Below are 22,038 nucleotides of genomic sequence, written 5' to 3'. Positions count from 1 at the left end.
GGGTGTACAGTCTTGTTGTAGTTAAGCCTTAATTGTTATTGGTATCAGTAGGAGGAATTGACCTCCAGTCCAATTGGCTGTGAGAATCAGCTGTGTCTATAGTGTGAGAACTTCTGTGCTGGAGACACCCTTTTGGGGCAAGACTTGCTTCAGTGGGGTTTTAGTGCTCTCTGAGTCTGCCCCCTGAGTGTGTCCCTTATGGATCTGAGTAGTTGTAATCTGGATGCTCCCACTCTAACCACTGGGTACACTGACTCTTGGGTCTCTGAGGAGGTGCTAATTTAGCCTCTGCCTGAGGCTACCCAGCAGGAGCTATGGAGAGATCTGCAGATTCCTCTTCTTTGTTTGGTGTTTGGAGGTGCCCAATGAGGCCCAGCTGTGAAGCAATGCAAACTGCTGTGGGGCCTTGGGCCTTCTCTTGGAAGTTCTGGGTCTCTCTGACCCAGCTGCAGTTTGTTAGGTAATTTTAGATTGCAAAGAGCCAGGCCATTCATATGCAAAAGCCTCTGCATGCAGCTTGGGTGGGACAGGGTCTCAGGGAATCAACAGGACGGAGCAAACAGCTATGGGTGATCCTCAGCCCTGCCCTAAGAGGCCCTGGGTCTCAGTGTCCCACAGTAATCGCTGCAAACACCTCTGAGAGAAAGCTGCCCTCAAGTTCCACCCGATGCCAGACAGTCCAGTTTCTCCCCTTATGAGTCTGGGTCCCCAGAGACTCGCCCGTAACTGGAGTTCAGAGCAGTTGGGAGCTTGAGACTCCCTCCCGATTGAAAAAGACAACCGTGTCCTCAGTTGCCAGCCCTTTCCGCGTGCGCCTCCATACCTCTGCACTTTACTTCCACACCTCCTCTGAGTCTCAGTGTGCTTTTCTCTTTCCTTCTAGTTGTAGAATTTCCACTCAGCCAGCCTTCCTGTGGTTCTGGATGATGTCTGTTTTGTCTTTTAATTGTAGTTTTGAAGTGGTTGTTCAAGGCAGCAATTTCAGGTGTTTACCTATGTCACCATCTTGGTTTCCCCCTCAGGTTTAATTCTTGGTCAAGGGCATGTACCTGGGTTACAGGTTTGATCCCCAGTCCTGGTTGGGTTGCATGCAAGAGGCAACCAATCTGTGTCTCTCTCATATCCTCCTCCACCCACCCTCCCATCCATTCTCTCTAAAAATTAATGTAGCCTCACTAGTGTTGTTCAGTGGCTAAGCATCAATCCCTGAACCAAGAAGTCACTGGTTCAGTTCTCAGTCAAGGCACATGCCCAGGTTGTGGGCTTGATCCCCTGTAGGGGGCATGCAGGAGGTGGCCATCAATGATGTTTCTCTTTCATCAATGTTTCTATCTCTCTATTCCTCTCCCTTCCTCCCTAAAAAAATTAATAAAAACATATTTTTTAAAATCAATGGAAAAAATATCCTGGGTCAGGATTAACAAAATTTTTCAAAAAATTAAATTTAAAACTTTGTATTAAAATATATTTCTAATATTAGTACTGTCAACCTATCAATGCATATTCATAGAGATGTCTGAAATAATGTTTGTAAAATATTAACTGGTTAAATTGAGGTGGTGGGGTTTGGGGTAAGTTTCTACTTTCTTTTTTATGCTTTTCTGTTTTGCTAAAATTATAAAAACATATATTGTGTTTACAAAGGCAAATTATTCTTAAAATTATTAAAGATGTATAACAAAGTTTTTCAGGTAATAAGAGTTTTCTACAACTAATTCAAAGTTTGTCTATGAACATAAACTTTAACCATATTTATAAATACCCTGCCTTAAGGGTTCCTAAAATCAACATCATTTGCTGAGCCTGCATGGAATGAGTGCATGCCCAAATGTTTGTCTTTATTTGCCCCAACAAAATGAAAGAAAGAAAAGAAGCTATGGCCCTGACTGCACTCCTTCACTCTCTTGTGCCAATGTGATATGTCACGTAACAGAGGTCACACGGGTGTGTGTGTGTACAGGAGAGTATGTGACTATATTTTTTTAATAAATCTTTATTGTTCAAATTATTACAGATGTTCCTCTTTTTCCCCCCATAGCTCCCCTCCACCTGGTTCCCACCCCACCCAATGCCCTTACCCCCACCACTGTCCTCATCCATAGGTGTAAGATTTTTGTCCAAACTTTTCCTGCACCATTAACACCTCCTTCCCCCCTAAGAATTGTCAGTCCACTCCTTTTCTATGCCCCCGCTTCTATTATATTCACCAGTTTATTCTCTTCATCAGATTTTTTATTGACTTAATTTTTAGATTCACTTGTTGATAGATATGTATTTGTTGTCCCTTTGTTGTTCATAATTTTTATCTTTACCATTTTCTTCTTCCTCTTCTTAAAGAATACTCTTCAGCATTTCATATAATACTGGTTTGGTGGTGATGAACTCCTTTAGCTTTTTCTTGTCTGTGAAGCTCTTTATCTGACCTTCAATTCTGAATGATAGCTTTGCTGGGTAGAGTAATCTTGGTTGTAGGTTCTTGCTATTCATCACTTTGAATATTTCTTGCCACTCCCTTTTGGCCTGCATAGTTTCAATTGAGAAATCAGCTGACAGTCATATGGGTACTCCCTTGTAGGTAAGTAACTGTTTTTCTCCTGCTGCTTTTAAGATTCTCTCTTTGTCTTTGCTCTTGGCATTTTAATTATGATGTGTCTTGGTGTGGTCCTCTTTGCTTCCTGGACTTGTAAGTCTATTTCTTTCACCAGGTAGGGGAAGTTTTCTGTCATTATTTCTTCAAATAGGTTTTCAATATCTTGCTCTCTCTTTTCTTCTGGCACCCCCATAATTCGGATGTTGGTACGTTTGAAGTTGTCCCAGAGGCTCCTTACACTATCTTCATATTTTTGGATTATTTTTGCTTTTTGCTTTTCTGGTTGGGTGTTTTTTACTTCTTCATATTTCAAATCTTTGACTTGATTCTTGCGATCCTCTAGTCTTCTGTTGGATCTCTGTATATTATTCTTTATTTCAGTCAGTGTATGCTTAATTTCTGACTGGTCCTTTTCCATTTTTTTTTGGCATTCTCATTAAGATCCTTGAAGGTCTCACTAAGTTCCTTGGAGGTTTGTAGAAGATTCTTTTTTTTTTTTTTAAATCTTTATTGTTCAGATTATTACATTTGTTCCTCTTTTTTCCCCCCATAACTCCCCTCCTTCCAGCTCCCACCCCACCCTCCACCCTCACTCCCCACCCACTGAGTTCATCCATAGGTGCATGATTTTTGTCCAGTCACTTCCCGCATCTTCCACACCCCTTTTCCCCCAAGAATAGTCAGTCCATTCCCTTTCTATGTCCCTGATTCATTATAGTCACCAGTTCATTCTGTACATCAGGTTATTTATTCACTTGATTCTTAGATTCATTTGTTGATAGATGCATATTTGTTGTTCATAATTTGTATCTTTACCTTTTTCTTCTTCTTCCTCTTCTTAAAGGATACCTTTCAGCATTTCATATAATACTGGTTTGGCGGTGATGAACTCCTTTAGTTTTTCCTTATCTGTGAAGCTCTTTATCTGACCTTCAATTCTGAATGATAGCTTTGCTGGATAAAGTAATCTTGGTTGTAGGTTCTTGGTATTCATCACTTTGAATATTTCTTGCCATTCCCTTCTGGCCTGCAAAGTTTCTGTTGAGAAATCAGCTGACAGTCGTATGGGTATTCCCTTGTAGGTAATTGAGCCTCTTTCTCTTGCTGCTTTTAAGATTTTCTCTTTGTCTTTTGCTCTTGGCATTTTAATGATGATGTGTCTTGGTGCGGTCCTCTTTGGATTCCTTTTGTTTGGGGTTCTCTGCGCTTCTTGGACCTGTAAGTCCATTTCTTTCTCCAGGTGGGGGAAGTTTTCTGCCATTATTTCTTGAAATAGGTTTTCAATATCTTGCTGTCTCTCATCTTCTGGCACTCCAATGACTCTGATATTAGTCCGCTTAAAGCTGTCCCAGAGGCTCCTTACACTATCTTCACACTTTCGGATTCTTTTTTCATTTTGCTTTTCCAATTGGGTGTTTTTTGTCGAATCTTTGGTTTGATTCTTGTGCTCCTCTGGTCTGCTATTGGGTATAATATTCTTTATTTCAGTCCGTGTATGCTTACTTTCTAATTTCTTTATCGTAGCATCGAGGGTCTCATTAGTTTTCATGAGGCTCTGCACAAATTTATGGCAAGCCCTCAAGATTGCGATTCTTAGCTCCATATCCTCCATTTCTGTCATGTTTTTTTGTCTCCGCATCTTTTATGCTTTCTTGGTGCACCCCCTTGTGGTCTCTGTGCGCAGTGTTGTTCTAGCCAAGCCTTAATTGTTGTAGTTAACACTAGAGGGATTTGACCACCAGGCCGACTGGCGGTGGAAATCAGCTGTGGGAAAACTTCAGTCCTCAGGGGAGGCGCTAGTCCAGCCCTTGCCTGAGGCGATCGGCAAATGGCTGTGCGCAGGGTTTGGGCGGGGCGGGCTCAACAGGGCGGGGGGGAGGGAGCAGCTATGGCCGCTCTCAGTCCGTCCCCAGGGGCTCTGCCTCTCTGTCCCAGCAATTGCTGCAAACCTCGGAGGGGCTGTAGCCAGACTGTCCCGCTTCTCCCGTTTGAGTCTGGGTCCCTAGAGACTCGCCCGGATCTGTAGCCCAGAGTCTGAGACTCGCTCCTGATTGAAAACGACAATCGCGCCCTCAGCCGCCAGCCCGCTTTGCGCGCGCACCCTCACCACCGCACCGCCGTACCTTTAAATTTTCCACACTGCGCCTTCGCTGAGCGTCGGAATGCTGTTGTTTTTGCTTCTAGTTGAAGAGACTCTCCTCAGCCAGCCTTCCTGTGGTTCTGGTTGATGTCCGCTCCGACTTTTAGTTGTATTTTTGAAGTGGTTGTCCACGGCGGCAGTCTCCGGTGTTTATCTATGCCGCCATCTTCGATTCTCCTCTGTAGAAGATTCTTGAGTAATCTTATAACTGTGCTTTTGAACTCTAAATCCAGTAGTTTGCTTTCCTCCATTTCTGTCATTTGTGACATGTTTCTTTGTCTCCACATTTTGGCTGCTTCCCTGTGTTGATAGAGTGGCTTTGTGTGCTAGGTGTCCTATTGGGCCCAGTGGCTCAGCCTCCCCAATCACCTGAGGTGGACACTCTTGGTGCACCCCTTTGTGGGCTGGGTGTACTGTCTTGTTGTAGTTAAGCCTTGATTGCTGTTGGTATCCCTGGGAGGAAATGACCTTTAGGCCAATTGACTGCAAGGACCTGCTGTGTCTATAGTGGAAGAGCTGCTGTGCTGGAGACACCCTTATGGGGCAGGACTTGCTTCAGTGGGGCTTTCATGCTCACTGAGTCTGCCTCTTGAGTGTGTCACTTATGGATGTGAGGAGTTGAAATCTGGTATCTGACCACTGGGTACACTGGCTCCTGGATCTCCAAGGAGGTGCAAATTCAACCACTGTGTGAGTCCACCCAGCAGGAGCTACCGGGATATCTGCAGATTTCTCCTCTTGTTTGGGATTTGGAAATTTTGGAGCTCTCTGACCCAGCTTCGGTTTGATAGGTTAGGCTGCAAAAGGGCAAGTGATTCATTTGCACTGCTGTGCACAGGTTGGGTGGGGTTGTAAGTTGAGTGGGGCGGGGTCTCAGAGAATCACCAGGGCGGAGCAAACAGTGATGGCTGTCATCAGCCTTCTCCGCGACTCTGCGCCTCTCCACGAGTCTCTGCATCTCAGTGTCTCCACGTCCCCGACTCCCCAAGTCCCATGCCCCCACAGTAACAATGATCCCTGCGAGCAGTTCTGCAAGAAAGCCACCCTTGCTTTCCGACCCGATACCACACAGTCCAGTTTCTCCCTGTAGGAGTGTGGGTCCCTAGAGTCTTGCCGGAAATGAGTTCAGTGCAGTTGGGAGCTTGTATCTCACGATTGAAAAAAAAACCGCGCACCCAGGTGCAGCCTGGTTCTCGCGCCTCCGTACCTCTGCTCTTGGTGCCTCCACACCTCCTACCCAGCCTCAATGCGCTTTTTCCTTTTCTTCTAGTTGTAGAACTTCCACTCAGCCAGCTTTCCCGTGGTTTCTAGATGATCACTGTTTTGTCTTTTAGTTGTAGTTTTATTGTGGTTGTGGGGGGCAACACGTACAGGTATATACCTTATGCAGCCATCTTGGTTCTTCTCTATGTGACTATTTTAAAGAGAAAATTTAAGAGCTTCTGACATTGTCCTTATTGGCTATACTATCACCTAACATTCCAAATCCTTAATCTCCTCATGGTTGCATTGGGATAACCTCTATGAGGACATAAACTTGGATTTTTTTCATATTTAATAACTTCAGGGGATCAATATTGTGGAGGACGCCTTGAAAGACCTTCCGGCTCTTTTAAAACCCCCAACTGGCCAGACCGTGATTACCCTGCAGGAGTCACTTGCTTATGGCACATTCTAGCCCCAAAGAATCAGGTGAGATTTCCTGAAAATATGACGAAAGCATTCATGTGTGAATTGTGTAGACAGTGTGAGGGGCCCATCTCTCAAGAGCTACTGTTGTAGGGCAAGAAAGGCCTGGCTGGCCATAGGTCTTTCTTCATATAAAGACCCAGATTCAAATTGCTTTTGCACTATCTGACTTGTAAAATCACGGATTCACTTTCCTATTCCATAATTACAATTTTCAAAACAGGTTTTGAAATACAAATGGTAAATAAGTCCTATGTGAAATTGTTTAACCCTGTGGAAGATTTTATAAGTAGAAGCCACTAACTGTGGAAAGATAAAAGTACCCAAGTACATGTATATATTCAAGGTTACCCTTTGCTCGCATAGCAAACTCATCAGGTCCTCATACTAATAATAGCCATCCCAGTCACCAAATAAAAAACAGTCTGCCTGCATCACTTTGACCAAGCCAGTGCAAACAGGCCACACTTCTTCAAAGAGCAAGTGGTCTGCTGTGAAAGCTAGTATGCTTTATAATTTCTTTTGTTTTTTAAAAAATAGAATCTGTGCAAGTTCCCCACAGTTAACTTTATTCATTGCTGTAAAACAATCAACAGAGAAGGTCTAATGTCCACTGCTCATTAGCGAGTGCTTATATGAATTTATACCCTTTCTGGGACCCCCTTTCATATGTTGATTGCAGGACAGAACTTAGCATGGAAATAGACCAAGCTTAGCCCGTGGACTTTTGAAAATAATTTATTCCCTAGTTTGATAGGTTTAAGTTTAAGATTTTAACTAGGATTGATCTGGGAGTGAGATGATCTTTTGGAATGACTAAAGATTAAATCAAAAGAATTGCGCAAGAAATATGAATACCACAGAAGAATTATGAAAACAAGCAAGAATAACTTAAACAGAATGCATTTTTACAAAGGACAATCATGGTACCTACAAATCTGGGGGGAGGAAGAATTCTATTTGAGGACATTCGGCAATGCTATTTTGACCCTTCTAATTCTGTGTTTTCACTAAAGCTTATAGAATTAAAGTTTGAGAAGTTTGATGTTGAGCGCGATAACTACTGCCGATATGATTATGTGGCGGTGTTTAATGGTGGAGAAGTCAACGACGCTAAAAGAATTGGAAAGTATTGTGGTGATAGTCCACCCGTGTAAGTAGCCCCTGTTTTATTTCAAAACTTCTTTCTTTCTTCTTTTTTAATCCTCACCCAAGGATATGCTGATTGATTTTTAGATAGGAAGGGTAAGAGAGAGAGAGACATCAATGTGAGAGAGAAATATTGATCAGTAATATTGATCAGTTGCCCCAGGCCAGGATCAAACCTGAAACCTGGGTTTGTACCCTGATTGGGAACCGAACCCAAAACCTTTTGGTGTATGGGATACTCCAACAAATTGAGGCACCCGGCCAGGGCTCAAAACTTATTTCTTATTCAATTGATGTGCTATGTTTCATTTTCTGAAAGATTTTATGTTGTTGTTTTGTTCATAAGTTCCTGGGTTCCATGAAAGTGAGTAGGCAACCTTAACGAGTGTAGAGAGGCCTCCACAGCCACGTACATAAACAGAAGCAGAGGTGGTGATGACTACAGGCAGATGCTGAGTCAGATGCTTGGATATGTCACTACCCTGCAAAGGTGAGGTTGTGCCTCAGAGTGAAAGAGAAAATTCTGATAAAAAAAACTGGGGGCTACCTACTGGGGACCTAGACAAAGAAAACAGAAATCTTACAACAGATCCAGGTGATTTTACCTGATCAGATCCTGTCCTGGATCTTGTAGCTCCTCTTCATGTTGTTGTTCAAATTTTGGTGAGTGAACCCAAAAGGTACTTATCAGAACATTTATGGAGCCAAGAGCTCTGCCACTTACTAGCTGCATGACACTGGGCACATTACTTACCTGTAAGATATTTGGTGCAAGATATTTCACACCTTGGTATACGATACTAGGAAAGCGACAATTGAAACAACTATAGCTTGCCATCAAAGTGACCAAAGTAAACACCCTTTCCTACTCTTAAACAGAATTAGGTTATATGCACCGCCTGCTTTTACATGTGTCTATGGTTTCCACAGACACGCTTGAGTTAAAGCAAGGTTCATTTTGTTTCAATTCATTTATATTTAAGTCCAATAATAATTTTAAAATTTTAATGCATTCAAGTTAGTTATAATTAAACATTAGTATATCTGAATTTGGCTTTATAGATGAATGTGTTGGAGAAAAGCCCATTTCTAAGCTCCTAAAGAGTCCCTTATATTCTTTTTCTATTCTGCTGGAACAAATGACCACAAACTGATTGGCTTAAAACAACATATTTGTTCTCTTTTATCCTGGAGGTGAAAAGTCTGGAATTAGTTTCACTGGGCTCAAATCAAACTGTCAGCAGCGTGTTTTCTTCTGGAAGTGCTGCCAGACAGGGGACCTGGCTGTGGGCAGGTCTGCCTAGGGCTGGCCAGTAGTATGTGGGTTCTTGACTTCGTGCAGGAAAGGTTTCACAGCACGGATCCAGGTGATTATGAGGAAACATTTATTAAAGCTGGGGACAATGAAATAAGGAAGAGCTTAGCATAGAAGGAGCAACAGGAGAGCCCAGGCTGGGCTGCCTTAATTCTCTGGAAAGTCAGAGAAAAGGGGGCCTTGGGGCCAGGGCCAGGGGGGTTCCTGGGATGAACTGCCACTGCCCATTGCTGCCCTGGTTGCAAGTCTCATAGGATCCTTTAAGGTTTAGGAGATATGTGTCTGGTGGGGAGAAGAGGGGAAAGGGAAGAACGGTGGCTGCTCCCAGAGGGAGAGCACTCGCTTTCTCCTTTGTCTTGAGGGCTTTTATCTCTTTCTCACAGGTGGGAATCTTAGGGGAGGTCTCAGGGGAAGCAGCAGAATATTCATCAGTTTTCCAGGTGTGCTCCTCCAGGGCCGTGGTCTCCACGGATTGGTCAGTGTCAGAGCAGGGGGTTGTTAGTCATTGAAGCTGGTCTTGGTGTCGCTCACCTGGTTTTGCGGCTTTTATGGGTCTGGAGCTGAAATATAGCTGAGGCCTAGATGTTATCTCTAGGGAGGTGACCTTCTGTATCTGCTATAAATTGCTCTGCAGTTTGCTCAGCTCTCTGTCTCAGTTTCCCCATTTCACTTGTCCTGGCTTCCTGGCCTATCTTGGAAACTTGAAAGAGAATCAGTTTTCTTGCCTTTTTTTAGCTTCTGAAGGCTGCTGGCAAACTTTGTCTTTAAGGCACATCATCCTATCTTGGCTTCTGTCATCATATTTTCTTCTCCTCCATGGCAGTCAGACCTTCCTCTTATGAGGGTACTTGTGGTTACATTCAGGGCCCACCTACATAGTCTAGGATGCTCTCCCCTTCTCAAGATCCTTAATTTAACCTTCTCTGCAAAGTCCCTTTGCATATGAAGTAACATTCATAAGTTCCAGGAATTAGAATGTGGACACTTTAGGGGCCATTATTCAGCCAATCACACCCTTGTTGATTCAGCCAGTCTTTTCCTCTAGATCAGCGGTTCTCAACCTGTGGGTCGAGACCCCTTTGGGGGTCGAACGACCTTTCCACAGGGGTCGCCTAAGACCATCAGAAAACACATATATAATTACATATTGTTTTTGTGATTAATCACTACGCTTTACTTATGTTCAATTTGTAACAATGAAATTGGGTTCACCACAACATGAGGAACTGTATTAAAGGGTCGCGGCATTAGGAAGGTTGAGAACCACTGCTCTAGATCCTCCCTCTGAGCTCCTTTTTTCCTCCCTTGAAATTCCCTTTTACCCAGTAGTCCTCTTTTTCTCCATCTTCAGTTCTGCCTTTTTTTGTTCCTTCCCCATAACCTATAAATTTAGGTTCTCCCAAATTAAAAAACAACTCCCTCTTGACTCTCTATCCTGCTCTAGCTTCTTCTGCCATGTTTTTTCTTCATATACAACTGTTTTTAAAAATAATTTCATTTAATTTTCTAGCAATATGGCAAAGAAGCTAGGTTAAAGCATTGCTGAGTTGGCAAAAAATAAAAGAAATCATCTGAGGTAACAAAAAAAAAAAAAAAATGACAAAAAGCCCAAATCTGGAGAGAGAAACAAGTATGTGCACGTGGCAGTTTTCTTCGGTATTTGTGCCAGTCTTTGATGACCTAGAACTTCATTCTTCACAGGCCATGCTTGGGAACAGAGGATAGAGCTCAGGGTCCAGGCAAGGGAGGACTTTTGATCAAAGACCATAAGGGACCTACAGAAAGTGACACCAATGTGACTGAACTAACTTTCCCTACAACCCATGGGTGTTAGTAAGGAACATCAGCAGTTTTGGACTTAGCTTTTGGTAAAGGGATGAAGAGGTAGTTCCTTATGAGAATTCCTAACCAAAAAGCAGTCCACAGATGAGTCTAAGGTTACAATTTACACTAAATGCACTCAAGAATTTAATTTATAAAGTTTCTGAGTTGGTAGTGCCGACAGAGGCTGACAGAAGGAAATATAAATTCTCCTTGGAAGAATGCATCTTAAACTTTAAGAATACCTATAGCAAAAAATGGGAAGGAGGACACAAAATGGCAGCCAAAATGGCAGACGTGTCCTGAGCCTTATCTCAGAGCAGATAGAAAAAGCATCTAAATTGAATAACATCCAGCTGGAATTCGTGAAGTAGAAACAGCTGGTGAGACAATTTGCAGTTGGGAAGGGCAGAGGACACGCAGAGAATGGTAGGATTGGGGTTCTGGGCTGGAGAGAGTTGTGAGACCTCCAAACAAAGAGGGTAAAAAGGAAGCTGCACAGCACTAAGTCTGTGTCCCTCTGACTGTGGAAAGGAAGTCTACAGGACTGTTAGTGGCAGGGGATTATAGATCTAAGTCCACAGCCAGAAGAGGCTGAGCCCAGAGGGGGAAGCCTGAAGAACTGCCCAAGCTGTGTGGTGCCAGGGTGAGAGAAACTCACAATGGTGAAGCTCTTTTCCCTCTTCTTGGTCTTTGCTTTTATTCGCTAAACCCAGTTCATAGGACCTTTCAAATAAAAACACTTACCCGTGACTGAGGTGCAGGTGGAGTTGTGAACTTGTGGAGTCTGGGGAGAGGCTGTGGAGAAGAGCAGGTCGGGGAGAAGTGACCGGGAGTCTGGCACTGGAACATTCCTGACACTCCAGACCTAAGCAGCCTTTTTCTCCTGAAGAGCTTAGCTGCTCCCAGAAGTCTCCAGGCTACACCCTGAGTGGTACAAAGGACACAAAAAATCTGAATAGCCCCTAAGAGCCCTCAGGGACTGGGTTGAAGAGAGGCCATTCAGTCCCAGAAAACAATATAGCAACCTCCCTAACTAAAGCTCTGTCAGAAACAGCCGCTTGAGAGATTAGAGGCTAAGTGGGCAGACTGGTCCCACCTGCTGGCAGTCAAGGCGGTGGAGATAGACACCAACAGAGGAGCAGTGGATCATGTGGAACTTCAACATGGTGTTGACTGCCTAACAGGAAACTGAGAAGTGTCAGACAGTACAGAAGAGTGAGATCTTAAACCAGCCCCCATGGGGCATTAAAACTCAGCTGAAATGAACAACACTTCACTTAAAAAAAAATTATCTTTTATTTAAAAAATTTTTTTATTTTCTTTGTTTTTTGTTTATTTTTTTCACATTATTTTTTCTTCATTCTATTTTTTGTTATTTTATCTTATTTTTAATTTTTAAATTTTTTTCTTTCTCTTTTTTTCTTCTTTTCCACTCATCCTCTTTCTACCACCTCTCTACTGAACTGAGGTCCTCCCCATATTCATTCAATTTCTTAACCTTACTTTCTGTATATAATCTCAGCCTCTACAGATTCTGCCCCCACCCTCTTTTCTGAGTGTTCACTGTTTGCATTTTTTCATTTATCTTTTTTTCCTGTGGTGCTTTTTCCCCACGTATATATGTTTTTTGGTTTTTTGTTTTTTTTTTTACTTTTTCTTCTTTTTCTTTTCTCTCTTACCATTTTTTCTTTCCTCAATATCATTTTTGCTCTCTTTTCTCTCCCCCAATTCTCTTTTCTCTGGTGGTCACTGTTGTTGGGGTTATTGGTGTCTTGAGTATATTCATGTTTTGTTCCCTTTGTATCGTGTTTTATCAAGTTGTATTTTGTGCTGTTTGGTCAATGTGGTAGAGAGCGAGCCACATAACCAGACATCCTGAAAGGAGACTCCATCCACGAATGGGACAATAACACTCAAATTTCAACTACACCAAGAAAACCCAAATTGCCCAAGTAGGAGGCAACCCTAGATTTCCCAGCCCAGAAGACCAGAGAGATTGCACCACTGGGTCCTGTAAAACATCTACTATATAAGACAAATTCAAAAAATCTAGGTGGCATAGCAATTGATCTGATCTGTTTCTTTGAATCACAAAGAAACAGAAAAAATGGTGAGACAAAGAAACAACCCACCATTCGAAAGAAAAGGAAGAATCACCAGAAAAGGAAATAAACGAAATGGGGGCAAGCAATTTGTCAGAGAAAGAATTCAGAGCAATGGTTATAAGGACAGTGAAAAGGATGGAACACAAATTCAACAACATGCATAAAAATCAAGAGGAAATGAAGAAGAATCAAGAGGAAGTGAAGAATGACATAGCCACAATAAAGAACACAATGGAAAGTTTCAACAGTAGACTAGAAGAAGCTGAGGACCGCATTAGTGAATTAGAAGACACGGTAGATAAAACCACCCAACCACAGCAGCAAATGGAAAGAAAACTTAAAAAGAAGGAGGAGGGCATAAGAGAGCTTTGGGGCAACATGAAATGAAACAACATCTGCATAATAGTGGTGCCAGAAGAAGAGGAAGTGGAATGAGGAATAGAAAACCTATTTAAAGAAATAATGACAGAAAACTTCCCTGATATTGGGAAGAAAAAATTCACACAAGTCCAAAAAGCTCACAGAGTCCCAAACAAGATGAACCCAAAAAGACCAACACCAAGACACATCAACGACAAAGCAAGAATCTTAAAGGCTGCCAGAGAGAGACAGAAAGTTACCTATAAGGGATCTCCCCTTAGATTATCGAATTAATTCTCAACAGAAACACATCAGGCCAGAAGGGAATAGAATAAAATATACAAAGTGATGCAAAACAAGGGACTGAATCCAAAAATACTATACCTGGCAAGGCTATCATTCAAAATTGAAGGTGAAATCAGGAGCTTCACAGACAAAAAAGTGCTTAGGGAATTTATTACCACCAAGCCAGCAATGCAATAAATGCTAAAGGGACTTCTGTAAAAAAGAAGAAATAGAAAGGGAAGAAGGAACATAGGCACAAAGAATAAAAATGGCAACAAACAAGTACCTATCAATAATAACCTTAAATGTAAATGGATAAAGTGCTCTAATCAAAAGACATAAGGTAGCTGAATGGATAAGAAAACATGACCCATATATTTTCTCTCTACAAGAGACCCACCTCAGAACAAAGGACTCACACAGACTGATAGTGAAGAGATTGGAAAAAAAATTTTAGGCAAATGGAAATGAGAATAAAGCTGGGGTAGCAATACTTATATCTGACAAAATAGACCTCAAAGTGAAGATTATAATAAGAGATAAGGAGGGTCACTTCATAATACTAAAGGGAGCAATTCAACAAGAGGATATAACCCTGATAAACATATATGCACCAAATACAGGAGCACCCAAATACATAAAAAAGCTTCTGGAAGATATCAAGGGAGACAGTGACAGCAATACAATCATAGTAGGGGACTTTAATACCCCATTGACACCACTGGATAAATCCTTTAAACAAAAAATCAGCAAAGAAACAGCAATCCTAAATGACTCACTAGATCAGATGGACTTAATTGACATCTTCAGAACATTTCACCCCAAAGCTACAGAATATACAATCTGCACACAGGACATTTTCAAGATATACCACATATTAGGACACAGGCAGAGTCTCTTCAAATTCAAGAAGATAGAAATCATATCAAGCATCTTCTCAGATCACAATGGCATAAAATTAGAATTCAACTATAATAAAAACAATGAAAAAATTCAACTACTGATGAAATTGGAACAGTAATAAAAAAAAAAAAAACTTCCAGCAAAGAAAAGCCCTGGACCAGACAGCTTCACATGGGAGTTTTACCAAACATTCAAAAAAGAACTAAAACCTATTCTTCTCACACTATTCAAAAAATTCAAGAGGAAGGCACACTTCCACGCTCATTCTATGAAGCCAGAATTACCCTAATCCTAAAAACAAATAAAGACACTACAAAGATAGAGAATTACAGACCAATAACCCTGATGACCATAGATGCTAAAATTCTCAACAAAATTCTAGCAAATTGGATCCAGCATTACATTAGAAAGATCATACACCATGACCAAGTGAGATTTATTCCAGGGATGCAAGGCTGATACAATACCCACAAATCAATAAATGTGATTCATGACATAAACAAATTGAGAGGCAAAAATCACATAATCATATCCATTGATGCAGAAAAGGCATTTGACAAAATCCAACATCCTTTCCTGATAAAAACTCTCAGCAAAGTGGAAATAGAAGCATCAGACCTCAACAAAATAAAAGCCTTATATGACAAACCTATAGCCCACCTTATACTCAGTGGCCAAAAAGTAAAACCATTTCCCCTATGAACAGGAACAAGACAGGGATGCCCACTTTCACCACTCCTGTTCAACATAGTACTAGAAGTACTAGCCATAGCGATCAGACAAGAAAAAGAAATAAACGGCATCCAAATTTGAAAAGAAGAAATAAAACCGTCATTATTTGCAGATGACATGATATTGTACAGAGAAAACCCTACAGACTCCAATAAAAACATAATAGACTTAATAAATGAATTTGGCAATGTAGGAGGATACAAAATTAATACCCAAAAATCTATGGCTTTTTTATACACCAATAATGAACTCACAGAAATAGAAACCAAAAAAAGAAATCTCATTTACCATTGCAACAAAAAAAATTATGATACCAGGAATAAACTTAACCAAGGAGGTAAAGAACTTGTACTCAGAAAATTACAAGACACTGAAAAAAGAGATAGAGGAAGACATAAACAAATGGAAGAATATACTGTGTTCATGGATTGGTAGAATCAACATAATTAAAATGTCCACACTACCCAAAGCAATCCACAGATTCAATGCATTTCCCATTAAAATGCCAATGGCATATTTCAAAGACTTAGAATAAACTCTCCAAAAATTCATCTAGAATAAAAAAAGACCATGAATAGCTGCAGCAACCTGAGAAAGAACAACAACGTTGGGGGGATCACAATACCAGATATCAAGCTATATTACCAAGCCACAGTTTTCAAAACTGCCTGGTACTGGCACAAGAACACACATATAGACCATTGGAACAGAACAGAGGACCCAGAGATCGACCCAAGCCATTATGCTCAATTAATATTTGTCATAGGCACAAGCATACAATGGAGTCAAGACAGTGTCTTCAATAAATGGTTTTGGGAAAATTGGACAGATACATGCAAAAAAGTGAAACTAGACTGTGGAGAGCGGCTACAGTGTTTGGACAGGATCAAGCCTCAGTCTGACTTGTGGCAAAGCCACATACAAGTCCCAGCTTGGAGGGCAAAGCCCTCCCAGAACAATTATAGCCAAAAGGCAATGGTTGTAAGCTTGACCTTATAGTCTGACCCTGCAGTCCTAGGTAGCTAAGAGATGTGGGCTGAAGGCAGTGGAGGAAAGAGAGGGGAAGGGGGGCTCGGAGGTGCAGCAAGTGCTGCCTAAACCAAGTTTGATAGAGAATGGTAACAACAGGAAAAAAGCAGATTTGAAATTTGCAAGAACGTTGTGAACATCTTGCCCTTGTTTTGCTTTGTGTGATCTGACTATAAAATAAAGATCCTGCTTACAGGCAGGGTCGCTGTTTCCTCATCCAGGCACAGTGATCTACCTGGCCCCAACTGTATTCTCTTGTCTGTTTTCTTTAATCCTTCAACGCCCCTTCTCAGGTTCACCACTGGCTGTGGTGGACGCGGTTCACTAGACCACCAACTTACACCATACACAAAAATAAACTCAAAATGGATAAAGGACTTAAATGTAAGATGGGAAACCATAAAAATCCTAGAAGAAGCCATAGGCAGCAACACAGCAGACACTTGTCGTAGTGATATCTTTATTAATACAGTTCGTAGGGCAATGGAAACTAGGAGAAAATTAAAAAAATGAGACTACATCAAAATAAAAAGCTTCTACATAGCAAAAGAAACCATCAAAAAAATAACAAGAAAGCCCAGTGCATTAGAGAACATATTTGCCAATGTTATGTCCAATAAAGGTTTAATCTGCAACATTTATAGGGAAGTCATACAACTTAACAAAAGGAAGATAAACAATCCAGCCATAAACTGGGCAAAGGACCTAAATAGATACTTTTTGAAGGAGGACATACAGAAGGCCAAGGGACATGAAAACATGCTCAGAGTCACTACTCATTCAAGAGATGCAAATTAAAACAACAAGAAGGTACTATCTCACACCTGTCAGAATGGGTATCATCAACAAACGACAAGAGCTGGCGAGGATGTGGAGAAAAGGGAAACCTCTTGCACTGCTGGTGGAAATGCAGACTGGTTCACCCACTGCGGAGATCAGTATGGAGTTTCCTCAAAAAACTAAAAATAGAACTTCCATTTGACCCAGTGATCCCACTTCGAGGAATGTATCGTAAGAAACCAGAAACACCAATCAGAAAGGATATATGCACCCCTATGTTCATAGCAGCACAATTCACCATAGCTAAGATCTGGAAACAGTCTAAGTGCCCATCAGCAGATGAGTGGATTAGAAAACTGTGGTACATCTACACAATGGAATACTGCACTGCTATAAAAAAGAAGAAATTTTTACCATTTGCAACAGCATGGATGGAACTGGAGAGAATTATGCTACGCGAAATAAGCCAGTCAGAGAAAGATAAATATCACAAGATCTAACTCATTTGTGGAATATAATGAACAACATAAACTGATGAACAAAAATAGAACCAGAGACATAGAAGCATCAAACAGACTGTCCAACTTATAAGGGAAGGCGGGGGTGAGGGGGTAAGAGATCAACCACAGGATTTATATGCATGCATATGAGCATAGCCAATGGACACAATGGTGAGGGCATTGCTAGGGGGTGGGATCATTCGGGGAGAAGTCAATGGGGGAAAAGGTAGATTCGTGTAATACTTTAAACAATAAAGAATTTAAATTTTTAAAAAAGAATACCTAGAAGTAAAGTTTTAAGAAACATAGGTTCTCAATAAAAAAGCACAAAGCAACAAGGAAAAGCCAACATAATCAATAATCAGCAGAAATAAGCAGTATAGTCAGACCCACAGAAGCATTTATAAAAAGTATGAGACAGAATGTGAAATGTGTATGCTTAAAGAAATATGTCAACCAAATACACAGTGCAGACTATTCAAAATATGACTAAGAAACAAGAGACTTTCAGAAATGTTTAAACAGATTTAACAAAGAGCCTAAGAGAATTTTTAGAACTGAGACATATAATAATTTAAACAAAAAACTTAATGTACGTGTTAAATTACGGATAAGACATAGCTCCAGAAAGAATTAGGGAACTGAGAAATAGACGTGAGATAATTAACTAGAATGTAGCACAGACAGATAGATGGAGAAGAAGTGTTCAGAGGCCAGAGTGGAAGGACCTCACATATTTAACACACATGTAATCAGTTCTTTAATAGAAAATAGAGAATGTAGGAAATGCAATGTTTGAAGAAATAGTAGCTGAGACTTTTCCAATGTGGATGAAAGATATCAATCATCAAATTAAAAACTAAATAAATCCTAAGCGACATATATATAATACTAGAGGCCCAATGCATGAAATTCATTCATGGGCAGGGTCTCTAGGCCTGGTGGGCAATCAGGGCCGATTTGTGGGGCAATTGGGGGGTCCCACTGGCACCTACCTTGGCTGGCCTGGGTTCTGCAGGCGGGGGGCAGCTCCTGCATTGAGCGTCTGCCCTCTGGTGTCAGTGCATGTCATATTGACTGGTCGTTCCACCGTTTGGTCGATTTGCATATTAGGCTTTTATTATATAGGACTAGGGGCCCAGTGCACGAATTCGTGCACCTTGAACTGTGGGCCACTAGGCTGCAGTGGGCAGAGGGGTGGGTCTTGACCCATCTTCTGTGCCCCCGCCCTGCCCCTCCTGCTGTGGTCCCCAGTTCCCTGTCTATTGGCAGCCCCGCTCCCGCCGCTGTTGCTCCCACATGCTGATGGCCCCAGCCCCACTTGCACCCACTGATAGCGCAGAGTGATTGGTGCTGTTGCCAGCAGTGGGTGCGAGCAGGGCCGACACCATCAGCAGGTGTGAGCAGCTGTTGCTGCCCCAATTGCCCCTCAGGAGCAGGGGGGGGGGGCGGGAGAAGCCCTGAGGGGCGATCTGGGTCAGCAGCCACCACTCGAACCCACTGACAGCGCTGAACGATCGGGGCCAGCATTGGGTGCTGGCAGTGGGTGCAGGTGCCAGGCAGGACCGGGGCATGCAGGAGCAAACAATTTTCAGTAACCACCCGAAGCTCGCCCTGATGACAGCGACTGGTGACCTGCCTTGGTCTGGCGCCCCCACTCACCTGCTACACCATCTCACTGCGACCACTGCCCACCATGTTCCACTCTCTGCCGCCTGCTGCTGACGCCTGCCATGTTCCATGTGTGCCCCCTAGTGGTCGGCACACATAATAGCGACCAGTTGTTCAGTTGTTCCGCCATTTAGCCTATTTGCATATTAGGGTTTTATAGATATAGACTAGAGGCCTGGTGCACGAACATTTGTCCCCTGGAGGGGGGCGTCCCTTAGCCCAGCCTGTCCCCTCTCACAGTTCCTCGCATAGTCCAGGAGCCCTCAGGGGATGTCCTACTGATGGCTTAGTCTCACTCTCCACGGAGAGTGGACCTAAGCTGCAGTCTGGCCTCCCTCTGCAGGAGGCAACTGGGCTGATCAGGGGAAGGTGCCTCCTCCATCACCCCATCTCTGCTGCTGCCTCTGGCCTCTCTCTGCGGGAGGTGACCAGGCTGATCAGGGGAAGGCGCCGCCCCCATCACCCCACTCCTGCTGCCACTGCCAGCCATCACGGCTGCGCGGCCTGAGACCTGGGCCTTTTAGCCGCTGGCGCTCACAGTTGCCTGAGTGCCGGGCCTTGCAGCTGCCAGGGCTCACAGCTGCCTGAGCCACGGCCTTGCAGCCGCTGGGACTCACAGTTGCCTGAGCCCTAGGCCTTGCAGCTGCTGGGGCTTATGGCTGCCTGAGCCCTGGGCCTCGCAGCCACTGTGGCTTTGTCTGGATGGACGTCCGGATGAACATCTGGGAGATGTCCACTCTAATTAGAATATTACCCTTCTATTAGTATAGATACCCATTCCTATGTGTATTATAGTAAAACCACAGTACAGAAGAGAGGGATATTAAAAACAGCCAGAACAAAAGGCATGTTATCACAAAGGAAAGACACATAACTTAATAACTAACTTCTCAACAGCAATAGTGGAAGTTAGAAGATGTTAGAAGAATGTCTTCAAAGTACTGAGACAAAGTAACTATTAAACTTGGATTGTGAAAAAACTCTTTTGTGAATGTGGGTGAAATCAACACCTTTTCAGTTAAACAAGAGCTGAGAGAGTTTACTTCCAACATATCCTAACCAAAGAAACTTCATTATGTACTTCAGGCAGGAAGATAATGGTCACAGAATAAAGGGTGCAGCAGGAAACAATGGACAAAGGTATTGGTCATAAGTATTGAATGGTTCTGAGTTCCTTGTATTATTTGACAATAGGATGAATATATTATTCAACTTTATAATTTGTTAAAGTAAATAGGGATGTTAAATTTAGAGTAACCTCTAGAAAAAGTAGAAGTCTTTAACTTCCAAAACACTGGAGAAAAAACATGAAATGAGAAAAAAAGTTAGATCCAAAAGAAAAGGGAAAAAAAGAAACATAAAAAAGGTAGGCCAAATAAAAAGCACAAAATGGGATGGTAGAAATATCTCCAGATATATTTGTAACCAATGTAAATACAAATGGATCAAATCATTAATGGAAAGGTAAAGATTGTTAGACTGGATAACAGCAGAATCCAGTCATGTGCTATTTATAATAAGACATTCAAAAAAACAAGAGAGCATTTGAGAATAAAATAATAGAAAAAGATATTGGAAAAACACTTATTGAAGAAAACTGGCATAGCTTTATTGATATCAAGACAAAGTAGATTTGGGCAGATAGCATTACTAGAAATAGTTACTATCCTATCTAATAAAAGACAAAAAGGGTAATTAACCATACCTCCGTTATGCTTCCCATTGGTTAATCAGCAAGATATGCAAATTAACTGCCAACAAAGATGGCGGCCGGCAGCCATGCAGCTGAAGCAAGCAGGAGGTTTGCTTGTTCCAGTGATGGAGGAAGCCTAGGTTCCCCGCCTGCCGCAGCCCGGCTCTAAGCTCCAAAAGCAACAAAGTTTGAATTATAGAAGCCAAACAAACCCCAGATACCTGCTTTCAGCCAGCCACGGCCTCAGAGCTGGAGCAAGCAGGACGGCAGCAAAGTTTCAATTATAGAAGGTAAATAAATCCCAGAATTAAAAACAAAAAAGAAAAAAAGGAGAGACTGGGAGCTTCAGTTGCCGGCCAGCCTGAAAACGGCCCTCAGCCCCTCACCCAGACTGGCCAGGCACCCCAGTGGGGACCCCTACCCTGAAAGGGTTGTGGCCAGCCTGAAAACAGCCATCAGCCCCTCATCCAGGCTGGCCAGGCACTCCAGTGGGGACCCCCACCCTGAAGGAGGTGTGACCAGCTGCAAACACCCATCAGCCCCTCACCCAGGCTGGCCAGGCACCCAAGTGGGACCCCCACCCTGATCCGGGACACCCTTCAGGGCAAACCAGCCAGTCCTCACCCGTGCACCAGGCCTCTATCCTATATTGTAACAGGGTAATATGCAAACTGACTCTAACAGCAGAAAGACTGGGAATGTCTGGTCACTATGACACACACTGACCACCAGGGGGAAGACTCTCAATGCAGGAGCTGCCCTCTGGTGGTCAGTGCACTCCCACATGGGGAGCTCTGCTCAGCCACAAGCCAGGCTGATGGCTGCCAGTACAGTGGTGGTGGTGGGAGCCTCTCCCGCCTCCTCAGCAGCGCTAAGGATGTCCGACTGCAGCTTAGGTCTGCTCCCCGCTGGCCAGTGGACATCCCCTGAGGGCTGCCGGGCTGCCAGAGGGATGTCTGATTGCCAGCTTAGGCCCAGTCCCCCAGGGAGCGGACCTAAACCAGCAGGTGGTCATCCCCCGAGGGGTCTCAGACTGCGAGAGGGCACAGGCCGGGCTGAGGGAACCCCCTCCCCCCGACATGCACAAATTTTTGTGCACCGGGCCTCTAGTATAATGATAAAAGGTACAATTCATCAGAAGTTATAAACGTGCATGTATGTCAATAATGTGTAAAGCAAAAAAGTAAATGACTAAAAATTAAAAGATAGATCTACAAAGACCACTATTATACTAGGAGATTTTAAACACTTCTCTTTAAATAATTGACAGATT

General features: G+C 42.7%; 1 protein-coding gene across 2 annotated transcripts in view; it reads left to right on the top strand.

Moving 5' to 3' along the window:
* The window catches only part of PCOLCE2 (procollagen C-endopeptidase enhancer 2), a 122,586-nt gene that overhangs the window by 68,761 nt on the left and 31,787 nt on the right, over positions 1-22,038 (top strand). For both annotated transcript variants that reach the window (XM_070403479.1, XM_070403478.1), the window contains exons 4-5: positions 6,298-6,422; positions 7,436-7,572. In XM_070403479.1, the coding sequence (XP_070259580.1) occupies positions 6,298-6,422; positions 7,436-7,572 (262 nt within the window). The remainder of the gene's footprint in view (positions 1-6,297; positions 6,423-7,435; positions 7,573-22,038) is intronic.

The sequence above is a fragment of the Myotis yumanensis genome, unplaced genomic scaffold (assembly GCF_028538775.1).
Source record: "Myotis yumanensis isolate MYYU_CA2020_CCGP unplaced genomic scaffold, mMyoYum1.0.hap1 SCAF_2, whole genome shotgun sequence".
In the NCBI taxonomy this organism is placed as follows: domain Eukaryota; kingdom Metazoa; phylum Chordata; class Mammalia; order Chiroptera; family Vespertilionidae; genus Myotis; species Myotis yumanensis.
The sequence above is the reverse complement of the archived record's forward strand: the minus strand, read 5'-3'. Positions and strand labels throughout refer to the sequence as shown.